The sequence below is a fragment of the Amphibalanus amphitrite genome, unplaced genomic scaffold, assembly GCF_019059575.1.
Source record: "Amphibalanus amphitrite isolate SeventyFive unplaced genomic scaffold, NRLGWU_Aamphi_draft 000033F_arrow, whole genome shotgun sequence".
NCBI classification, from domain to species: domain Eukaryota; kingdom Metazoa; phylum Arthropoda; class Thecostraca; order Balanomorpha; family Balanidae; genus Amphibalanus; species Amphibalanus amphitrite.
The window spans coordinates 965,001-977,005 of NW_024881529.1; the positions used below are offsets into that span (position 1 = coordinate 965,001).

Genomic DNA, 12,005 nt, shown 5'->3' on the forward strand with positions numbered 1-12,005 from the left:
CTTCATTCCCTAACCGTCAGTTAGACTGTGTTCGGAGCTGAATATTGGCCGTGACATCGGTCTCATACTTATTCACGGCACGGCATCGTATCCTATGATCAATTTCGAGTCTGTGGGTATTAATTTTTTGCACCCTGAGCACGTTTCATTTTTCGGCATTTCTAGCGCTCCTGGCGGCCGGCCGGCCTACTGTGCGGTGGTGGGGCCCACGCTCACATAATACGCGTTGAGCGCTTCCGGCGTGCACGCTGGCGCAGCAGCAGTGGCACTCTTCCCCGCCCCGATCACCGGCCGCAGCACTGTCCACATCCTCGCCGGTCCTGCCTCACGCAGCTGGTCAGCATAGTATGCCGCGTGGTCACGTCTGATGGCCGCTCGACACTGCCGGTTCACCACCGTATACTCGGCGCGCGGGCCGAGCAGTGCGCGCCCCGTGGTGCGCGGAGAACCGGGCGGCGGCAGCCCCTCACCCATGGGAGAGGGTGAAAAGCAGTGCCTCCTTTAACCCTCGCCGGACCTATTGGTTTTCTACATACGCGCCGGCCGAGGGGGGGGGGGCGGGTACGACCCCCCCCCTCGCCGTTTCGCCCCTGGTGGAGCTAGCGCGTCGCGGAAAAAACGAGCGTGTGCGCCGTTACGAGACGCAGAGATTGGTACCCGATTTTAAGGTCCTAGGTCAACCGGTGACCTCTGAGGTCAGGTCAAGTGCCCCAAGGTACGGTTCAGTTTTTGGTGAATAGCTTCGCAAAAAACGGCCGCAGAGCGCCGATTTTGGCAGCATCGTGTTCGTCTCGCTCAGGCGCGTCGAATGGTATACTTTTTGTCCGGGTCAGGTCAACTTGGGGTGTTGACCTCAGGTCAAGGTCAGGTCAGCACCCCCAGGTCACGAAGTTGGTCGAAAGAGGTCATGTCGCATATCATTCGATTCGGCAGGTCTTCCTGAGTCCATTGGTGGCTTTCCCGACTCGCTAGCTCAATTTGATCAAGAGTTATTAACGAAAAACTAATATGAACTTGATGACGTCATAAATGACGTCACGCAAGGTCAACATTGCAAAAGTGACGCATCTAACCTTGCAAGGAGTGCATAAAATCACGATTCTGTGTGCTTGAGATAGTTGGAGATCGTTCCCGGCGCCAGAATAGCAGTTTTCATTTTTCCCCATTGACTTATACGAGGTCACGAAAATGACCTGACCTCATATGACCTTTAGGAAAAATCCGAGATATACAAGTTGTGGGACTCATAATGGATACCAGATCCTGCAAGTTTCATTTCCCTGTGACATCTCCTCTGGCAGTGAGGGCGTTGCGAAGTTGCGACATCTGAAGACCGTGCAGAGGTTCACTTATGACGTCATAGGTCAGTGACCTGACCTGACCCAAAAATGCGGTTAGTGTCAAAAGATGCGGCTTGGATCAAAGGTCAGGTATGCCAAGTTTCAGCTCTCTATCGCCAGCGTGTTCGGAGCTATCGCGAAAAAACCCTATGGGGGGGGCGGCACCCGCCCCCCCCCCTCGGCCGGCGAGGGTTAAAGGGAGATAATGACCTTTTTCCACAAAATCTGAGTTAGGACCATTTTCTGACAAAACACAAGTTATAATGTAAATTAAAACCATTTTGCTCAATTCGGTACCTTGCCGCAAATATCTCAACTTGAAGTCACGTTAGCGGGGAGCGCTGAAAATGACCGTTGAATAAGTACTTACATCACTTTTTGGTACTTGCATGTAATTTTGTAAAATGAGCGTATTCCTTACATTTGATCTTCATCACATCTAGTTAGTTAATGGTCGTCTATAGTGCCTTCAAAAGATATTCATGGTTTGGGGGTGGTTTATGTCTAAGTTTACGCAACTATTTTTCCTGTTCATCATCTGACGCCATATGCTGCTATTTTGGTAGCAACGACTCAATTTTGAATCGGTCCCGACGACTGCACAATAAAAGAAGATAGATATAACACTTTTGCGGCATCACTGAAAAACTTATGCAGTACTGTTATCAAAATTCTCATAACACCGTTCGACAAACCTGAAGTCTTTTTGAAATAAATATGCTTGTATTTTTCGCTTCAGGCTCTGACGCCAAAATAATGAATTTCGTAGTCGCAATCGCAAGATTTGGCTGCGTTTCTGACGCATGCCGTTCATTTGTGGCGCAAAATAATACTTGGAAACAAAGAAGAGTAGACACTATGTACCCCCGAATTAGAATCTAATTAATTCTAAACCGAATTAACTCTAATTCAAATTAGAATCCTTACAACCCAGCAACGACAAGGCGATAACATAAACAAAAACCCAAGCGTCGCTGTTTGAAACAAAAGCGCCATATATTGCGACTTTTTTATAGAGAAGGACAACGCATTTCGGTGGGTGTTACAAGTACTGCAAGTACTGCTTCTTTTTTGCAAAAATAAAAACCTTTTTCACATACGAAAATGTGCTAGGAAATTTTCATATTTTATAGAAACTACAGTAGAAATAGTATAGATGTCGAGTAATTTTTATTTAAGAAAAAAAGAAAGCTCATTATCTCCCTTTAAGCAGTTTTGACTGGGGGGCCCGATCACGGGCAATGACTAAGGTAACCCCTACCAAAAACGTCTAAGACTAAAAAATGACTAAGGTACCCCTCAGTGACCAGTTTGGAGGATGACTGCGGGGACTGCAGCTCCCGCAGTTAACATGTTAGAGGAGGCATGGGTGTCGTTTTGTATAGGCATGGTAGGGCCCGAGCCCTACCAATAATTTTGGAAATTTAACATTATGCCTATGGCGTTGCGTGGAAAGAATCGCTTTGAATTGGCAAAAATTTACATTAGAGCCCTACCAATAATTTTCGGAAAGTGTCGCCCCTGAGAGGAGGCCCTGGTGAAAAGCCAAAACCTCAAAATAAAAAATACCATGTGATTAACGCTTAAATGACGTCAATGGACTTAAAGTAAAAAATACAAAAGACGAGATAATTTCAAAATTTTGAGTTGCAATTTTTGTCCCCTCAACTTTCAACCTATCCCATCAACTTTTCAAAAGTTCCCGGGTCACCACTGCCCCATCGTGCAATTCCAGTGCTATCTATGGCAAAGTTTTATCTGAAAGTTTAAACGTGCCCGATAGACTGGACGCGGTCCCCTCCGTCCACTCACGCTCTCTGGTCTCTGTACGGTCATCGCTGACTGGTCCAGCATCCAACGCGCTGGGTTTATAGAAATTTGGTTAAAAGAAATGAACACATTTTAATAAACGAATCCATTAAGCAATAAAATGAAAATGATTCACAGGTTATTATTACATGTGGGAGCACTGGCGCTGGAACTTTCTCAATGTTGGAGGGGCTCGAGGCAGTTTGAACTCATTTCTTTCCATGCAACGCCATAGGGTTAATTACGAGCGAGCGAGCGAGTTCTTTCGTGTTTAACCCTATTCCTGGCGGGCTCCGCCGGGACAAGAAACTGGCGGGGGGGGGGCCGATTCGGCCCCCCCCCCCCTGAGATCTCGAGAACGAAGCAAGATAGCGACAAGCGGTAAACGGCATCGGATACGCACGGCCAAGATCTACAATTTTTACTAAGGTCATTTTCAGGTCAGGTCAAAGATGACGTCACAGGGGTCGAAAAAGTCAAAATGGCGGCGCTAGATATGGAGAGTTTTTCTCGAATAACTTTCGAATTAGTCAAGATAGGAACAAACTAAGGGCATCATCGTGATCCTCTCGTCAATCCGCATCGAATGATATATATGTTGACCTCGAAAGGTCAAGGTCAAAGGTTGACCTCAGGTCACGTGACCTCGAGGTCATCATGTATATCATTCGATGCGTCTTGACGAGCTGAACACAATGAGACCATCCACGCGTCTGTATCTTGTTCCTGTACGTAGTTATTGGCCAAAAACCTTTGGTGACCTTTGATGACGTCACATGACCTCACAACTGCCCAACAGCAAAACAGACCTCAAGGTAGTGAAGGTTGATCGTATATGAAGTCATGTATGGTATATGGGGCCATTCCGACCCGTTTTAGTGGTAAAAACAGGGAGTTGATTTTTCCCCCATTGACTTATAATGGGGAGGTCGCGAAATTGACCTGACCTTAGGTCACCGATATCAAAATTCCGAGATATACAAATTGCACATACTGGTACCCTAACTAAACCCTGAAGAGAAGAAATTGATCGGTCAAAAACTCTAGCTCTGGCGTGATTGCAAACTTTTCTGAGGTAGGGTCACCAAACCGCCTCTGGTGACTTGACCTGAGGTCAGATCAACTCAAAATTTTCAGACATGTTGCGTAGAAGCCTTTTAGGAAAAGTCAGAAAATTTGAGCTTCCTAGCTCAATGCGTTTGGGAGAAATAACCAAAAAACCTCAGGGGGGGGGCTCCTGAGGCCCCCCCCCCCCCCCCGCCAGGAATAGGGTTAAGGCAAAAATCTGAGTATGCGCGACCCGGCCCGACACGACCCGACCCGACCCGACCCCATCACGCTCTTCAAACCCTTATAACTCAAGAACCGCATGCCGCATCGACAAGCGGTCTTCTTTGCTGAATACCACTTGGATGTAAAAGTTGTATGGCATGGACACCATGTTGTCTGAGTGTCGATCTTGGCACGTGGCGCGTGCTAAACTTGGGGTACTTTGCACACACCCGAAAACTATTATCCTCAATAACCGCACAACGGCTGGACCGATTATTTGACTTTTTCCATTTGATTTTTATCATTTTGACTTTTTTGCCGTTTTTCACTTTTTGTCTTTTTGACTTTTTGCATTTTTGACTTTTGGACGTTTTGACTTTTTGCCATTTGACTTTTTGACTTTTCGCGTTTTTTGACTTTTTGCCATTTGACTTTTTGCTTTTGACTTTTTGCGTTTTTGACTTTTCGCCATTTTGACTTTTTGCCATTCGACTTTTTTGCTTTTGACTTTTTTCGTTTTTGACTTTTCGCCATTTTGACTTTTTGCCATTTGACTTTTTGCTTTTGACTTTTTGCGTTTTTGGCTTTTCGCCATTTTGACTTTTCGCCATTTGACTTTTTGCTTTTGACTTTTTGCGTTTTTGACTTTTCGCCATTTTGACTTTTTGCCATTTGACTTTTTGCATTTTTGACTTTTGGACGTTTTGACTTTTTGCCATTTGACTTTTTGTCTTTTGACTTTTATCCGTTTTGACTTTTATCCATTTGACTTTTTTCCATTTGACTTTTATCCATTTTGACTTTTTGCATTTGACTTTTTGTCTTTTGACATTTTGTCTTTTGACTTTTTGTCCTGGAATCCTCACAAACGTGTTCGGCTCGTCTCGTTCCTCTCATCATTTAACTGTTCTACCAACCACGCTTTACACGCCATCGCTCAGCACAGCCCTCTGACCCCACAGCTGTTCAGTTCAGTCCCATCGCCCACAAAGCTCCTCGCTGCTACCTACCTCGTTCCTGGCCCGTTTCCTGAGCGCCGCCGTCTCCGCCAGACCAGCCACCACCGCCTGGGCGCCGCTGAGATGGGCGCTGGACAGCGAGCCGCCAGAGGTCGCCCGCCTGGGACTGATAAAATGCAGGCATCGGGGTTAAATGACGAACCATGCGGGCAGTGGACTCAGTGGAAAACACCGTCATGGAGGTTGAATGACGAACCACATGGACAACCAAACGCATCAAGCCAGAACATTTAAATGGGTTCTTAACATCCGAATCCATCTTAATCTGAAATTGGATTTTGCCACTGTAGCATTTTCCTGGGCAAACAAATCCCACATATCTCTTACGGACATACATAAAACATATTATTGCAAAGCATATACAAAGCGTTTATCATGGCCCCGCTTCTGACGATCTGACCTCTCCCTCACTCACTCTCACCTCTCTCCCCCTCTCCCCCCCCCCCCGCCCCCGCTCACCTCTCTCCCGTCGATCCCGACTCGTTGGCGCGCGGCTGCGGCGGCGGCTCTGGCGGCGCCACTCTAATGGTCACCTCCACAGGCGACCTGGCCGTGGCCGGCCGCAGCTGCCGGCGCGGCGACCCGGACAGGTTCACTATCGGCAGTCGGGAGGTGCCGCTTCGATCTGCGGCAGTGACGCCGGTCGAGCGTGGACGAAGACGGAGCCCGGGCGACGGTAGGGCGGTCTGCATCGGCGCCTCGCTGAGGGGGAAGAGGGGGAACGGGGTCAAGCAGGTCTAGTCGGTAAAGTAAGAATTACGGCATGGAAGCATCATTACACAGAACTAGTACCTGAGTAATTCTGGCAAAAGTGAACTACACTCCATAAGAAAAAAATGGGAGAATAAAGTGATGTACGGGTGAAAAAAAATACATCACATCATTGAAATGGTATTGTTTATAAATAAACATTGCATTGCCACAGACGCACCGAGTCCCATAACAGCCAAATGCACAAATATATTATATAACAGACTGTTATAAAATCGAAACAATATATCACACACTGACCTGTGATCAGCACGTTTCTTGGTAGGAGTGTCCATATATCTCTCCAGAGTCTGCATGTTCCTCATGCTGTTCAGACGGTAGATGGGATTCCTGGGCTGCGGCTGTACCCGCCACGTAGCGGTACCCGAGCTCCTGTTGAGGCTGTCACTCAGCAGCGAGCCCGACAGCGGCTTGATGGGTCCATTGGACGTATCCAGTACCCCATCAGTGGTGAGTGGACTGGCCGCTCCCGCTAACCTGGATGCAGCCGCTGCCAGTCTGCCGCCACGGCTCCTGCCCCTGGCTGCTGCCGGTGTCAGCGCAGCACCCTCCCTCCGGCCTGTCAGTGCCGCCAGTCTCGCCTCCACGCCTCGTGCTGCGTCCCGCACTGCTGAGGACCAGGAAACTGGTGGTGCGGCACCACGGCGACCCGCCAATCTGGCACGCTGTCCAGCTCGGGCAGCAGTCACCAGCCAGGTCACCAGCACCACCAGTCCGCACAGCAGCAGCCACAGCAGTAGCGACATGGTGGGATGCCTGCGGCGGCTGCAGACGTGGAGTGCTGCCCGCTGGCTGTTAGTTCAGGTGCTCACTGGCCCTCTGTACTGCTTTGATGGGCAGCAGGCCAGCACCACTGCACACAGACTCCTAAGTATTGACAGTACTGAAGAGACACAGGTGCAGGTGGTAGACCCAGAGAAGAAGCACCGTCAGAATCTGTGAAATTATAGACATGATTATTGCAATAATTCCCTCAATCCCCCTCGTGTCTGGTGATAGTTCAGGGCTTTGCCAATCAAAAGACAAACTGCCTATAGGTAGAATCTAGCAGTGCTTTCCGCGATAACTAATTTTCAGACCTGCGATAACGATAAAACGATAAGAAAGGTTTGCGATACCTAACGATAAACGATAAACGATAAAAAAAAACAAAAAATTATCAGCGATAGCGATAAAACGAAAAAATCACAGTGACAATTGTTTTTTAACAGCGATAACAAACAATAAACGATAAAACGATAATGGTTTTTAAGCGATAACAAATGCGATAAGAAATGCAGCTTATATAAGTGTATTTTAAGTTAATTTGCTGTATATACTCAATACTGGATCATACAAGTAAAGAAAAAGGACAAAAAAAAAACACATTTTAGTCAAGCTCAGCATCTGTCTCATATGCTCTGTGTCAGACTCAGTGTTAGCCTCCCTCTTCTCCCTCTTCAAGATAGCCTCCAGGAGGGCCATGTTGCCCTTGGTGAAGACCAGCTGCTGAAACTTGTCGCTGGTCATGCTGGCGCGCTTGGGCCTCAGGATATCCCCGATTCCCCAGCTGTGCTGAACCTGCGCTCCACAGTGGTAGAGCTGGGCACGGGTGAGGGGGTGTTGTACTTGTCCCTGTGCAGGCTGGGGAAGTGCTCTGGCTTCACCTCAGCTACCTTGCTCCTGGCCCAGGTCTGCAGCTCCTTCCTGATGAGCTCCTCCATGTTGGGGCTGCCCTCCAATGAGCACTTTCTTATTTCGGGAGTAGCTAAAGACAGAAACCTGAGCCAAGTTGGTGTAGTCTTTTATGCTGAGTTTGACTTTCTGGAGCAAGTTCATTTAACTACTTGTTCACTCCCCATGTGTGCGGGAGTGGGCCCCCTGACTGACCTCTGGGGCTCTGGGCTCTGCCCGGTCCGCCCCGCAAACTTATACCACCCGCCGGCCGTCTGACAGATCTGTACAATTAGCAGATGGCAACAGGTTGCGCACATGCTGTCGCGCGGCATACACTGTCGGTCATCTTCCATTTTTCCATCATCCCGCTATACATTTTATCGTTTATCGTTCACAATTTTTGTAACTTGCGATAAGTGGATGAGCGATAATTTTGAAAATTTACCGATAAACGATAACGATAACCGATTTACTTAAAGGGACTATCCCACCTTTAACATGGGGTTTGAGTTGAGATAGCCAAGTTTGCGGCGAGGTTCAGAAACCACTATCTATCTAGGTTGCAACCCCCGCGGCCTCTTGGTGTTGAAGGAATTTGTTCTCTTCATTTGAAAATGGGCCTTGTACAAGGCCCTATCTTCAACATGGAGCGACCGTTAGTGTGACGTCACCTCGTTTAGTCATTCTGATTTAAATGGGTTTGTTCGTTGAAAAATCGCTTAAAACTTGGTCTGAACTTTGTTGTGGCGCCTACAGAGTAAAAAGAATCAGCTTTATGACAGTAATGTGGCCTGGGGAAGGAGGTAATTTTGGGCTGTGACGTCACATATTTGAAAGTGTGTTTGGAATATGGGAAGCCTAAGATGTTTAATGAAAAATAAATGCCAGAACCGTGTTCCTGGTCATCCAATCTATAAAGTCGGGCACAATATAACTGGTTTTAACAACATTTTAGAAGGTGGGATAGCCCCTTTAATAGAGATAACTTTTGTTTATTGTTTATCGTTCATAGCTCATCCTACTGCATGCGGAAACCATTGGAATCTAGGTATGGTGAATTGGGCTCACACGGCATGCACACTACCGAAACAAACACCTAACACAGTTGCAGTGCGGGTGTGATCACACGTGGCCGGTGGCTCTCAATTCTCAAACGTCAACGCGAGGAATTGGTGGAGAAAAATGAAATCAAGCACACAGCGAAACGAGGGAGAAGAGGTCAAATGAAATCAACATTGAATGGATTAACGACATATATTGATATAATCACCAAATAATTCACCTAATCTAAAACACCACTCGCGCGCGCACCTAAATCGCTAGCATACGATACGTTATGTGTAAAAGTAATGAAATATAATCAAAGCCTAAACGTACCTGGTGGCTAAAATTTGAAGCTAGCCAAATTCTGTTCTTGATTTAGTTAATGTTTTTATTTAAATTCATAATTCATTTATCTAACATACCAAGATATTATTTGAAATAACATAAAGAAAAACCATGAGAATTGCTGCAAAAAATATTGCAAAGAAATTGAAAAATATTCCTCCCGCCAGATAAATTATTACGTTCGTATAATTGCATGCAGATTGATATCAATCTCGTACATGCAGATTCCGGACCCTTTCAAATCGCCTCAAAATTGGCATGTAGACCAAACAGGACACGCTGATCACGAATCTGAAGTCCGTTCCGCGGCACATATGAAACTTTTCCCGTAATTGACGAATTACGGATCTGCATGCAGATTCCGGACCCTTTCAAATCGCCTCAAAATCGGCATGTAGACCAAACAGGACACGCTGATCACGAATCTGAAGTCCGTTCCGCGGCACATCTGAAACTTTTCCCGTAATTGACAAATTACGGATCTGCATGCAGATTCCGGACTCTTTCAAAACGCCTCAAAATCGGCATGTAGACCAAACAGGACACGCTGATCACGAATCTGAAGTCCGTTCCGCGGCACATATGAAACTTTTCCGTAATTGACGAATTACGGATCTGCATGCCGATTCCGGACCCTTTCAAATCGCCTCAAAATCGGCATGTAGACCAAACAGGACACGCTGATCACGAATCTGAAGTCCGTTCCGCGGCACATCTGAAACTTTTCCCGTAATTGACAAATTACGGATCTGCATGCAGATTCCGGACCCTTTCAAAACGCCTCAAAATCGGCATGTAGACCAAACAGGACACGCTGATCACGAGTCCGAAGTCCGTTCCGCGGCACATATGAAACTTTTCCCGTAATTGACGAATTACGGATCGGCATGCAGATTCCGGACCCTTTCAAATCGCCTCAAAATCGGCATGTAGACCAAACAGGACACGCTGATGACAAATCCGAAGTCCGTTCCGAGGCACATATGAAACTTTTCCCGTAATTGACGAATTACGGATCTGCATGCAGATTCCGGACCCTTTCAAATCGCCTCAAAATCGGCATGTAGACCAAACAGGACACGGTGATCACGAATCCGAAGTCCGTTCCGCGGCACATCTGAAACTTTTCCTGTAATTGACAAATTACGGATCTGCATGCAGATTCCGGACCCTTTCAAATCGCCTCAAAATCGGCATGTAGACCAAACAGGACACGCTGATCACGAATCTGAAGTCCGTTCCGCGGCACATCTGAAACTTTTCCCGTAATTGACAAATTACGGATCTGCATGCAGATTCCGGACCCTTTCAAAACGCCTCAAAATCGGCATGTAGACCAAACAGGACACGCTGATCACGAATCTGAAGTCCGTTCCGCGGCACATATGAAACTTTTCCCGTAATTGACGAATTACGGATCTGCATGCAGATACCGGACCCTTTCAAATCGCCTCAAAATCGGAAACGGACGGACTTCGGAGTCGTGATCAGCGTGCCCTGTTTGGTCTACATGCCGATTTTGAGGCGTTTTGAAAGGGTCCGGAATCTGCATGCAGATCCGTAATTCGTCAATTACGGGAAAAGTTTCATATGTGCGCGGAACGGACTTCGGATTTGTGATCAGCGTGTCCTGTTTGGTCTACATGCCGATTTTGAGGCGCTTTGACAGGGTCCGGAATCTGCATGCAGATCCGTAATTTGTCAATTACGGGAAAACTTTCATATGTGCCGCGGAACGGATTTCAGATTCGTGATCAGCGTGTCCTGTTTGGTCTACATGCCGATTTTGAGGCGATTTGAAAGGGTCCGGAATCTGCATGCAGATCCGTAATTTGTCAATTACGGGAAAAGTTTCATATGTGCCGCGGAACGGACTTCAGATTCGTGATCAGCGTGTCCTGTTTGGTCTACATGCCAATTTTGAGGCAATTTGAAAGGGTCCGGAATCTGCATGCAGATCCGTAATTCGTCAATTACGGGAAAAGTTTCATATGTGCCGCGGAACGGACTTCGGATTCGTGATCAGCGTGTCCTGTTTGGTCTACATGCCGATTTTGAGGCGATTTGAAAGGGTCCGGAATCTGCATGCAGATCCGTAATTCGTCAATTACGGGAAAAGTTTCATATGTGCCGCGGAACGGACTTCAGATTCGTGATCAGCGTGTCCTGTTTGGTCTACATGCTGATTTTGAGGCGATTTGAAAGGGTCCGGAATCTGCATGCAGATCCGTAATTCGTCAATTACGGGAAAAGTTTCATATGTGCCGCGGAACGGACTTCGGATTCGTGATCAGCGTGTCCTGTTTGGTCTACATGCCGATTTTGAGGCGTTTTGAAAGAGTCCGGAATCTGCATGCAGATCCGTAATTTGTCAAATACGGGAAAAGTTTCAGATGTGCCGCGGAACGGACTTCAGATTCGTGATCAACTTGTCCTGTTTGGTCTACATGCTGATTTCGAGGCGATTTGAAAGGGTCCGGAATCTGCATGCAGATCCGTAATTTGTCAATTACGGGAAAAGTTTCATATGTGCCGCGGAACGGACTTCAGATTCGTGATCAGCGTGTCCGGTTTGGTCTACATGCTGATTTTGAGGCGATTTGAAAGGGTCCGGAATCTGCATGCAGATCCGTAATTCGTCAATTACGGGAAAAGTTTCATATGTGCCGCGGAACGGACTTCGGATTCGTGATCAGCGTGTCCTGTTTGGTCTACATGCCGATTTTGAGGCGATTTGAAAGGGTCCGGA

The 12,005-nt window shown here is 47.1% G+C and overlaps 1 protein-coding gene across 4 annotated transcripts in view; it reads right to left on the minus strand.

The window, feature by feature from the left end:
- LOC122369184 (ice-structuring glycoprotein-like) overlaps positions 1-9,211 on the minus strand; it is a 32,678-nt gene extending 23,467 nt beyond the window's left edge. Inside the window, exons 1-4 of one of the 4 annotated variants that reach the window (XM_043343709.1) lie at positions 9,138-9,211; positions 6,452-7,147; positions 5,900-6,142; positions 5,432-5,546 (exon numbers count right to left, since the gene is read on the minus strand). In XM_043343709.1, coding sequence (XP_043199644.1) covers positions 5,432-5,546; positions 5,900-6,142; positions 6,452-6,957 — 864 coding nt within the window. In that variant the 5' untranslated portion in view covers positions 6,958-7,147; positions 9,138-9,211. Of the gene's footprint in view, positions 1-5,431; positions 5,547-5,899; positions 6,143-6,451; positions 7,402-8,963; positions 9,096-9,137 lie in introns of those variants that run through there. The other 3 variants (XM_043343719.1, XM_043343727.1, XM_043343734.1) reach the window with 3 other exon arrangements.
- Between the last annotated feature and the right edge of the window lie 2,794 nt (positions 9,212-12,005).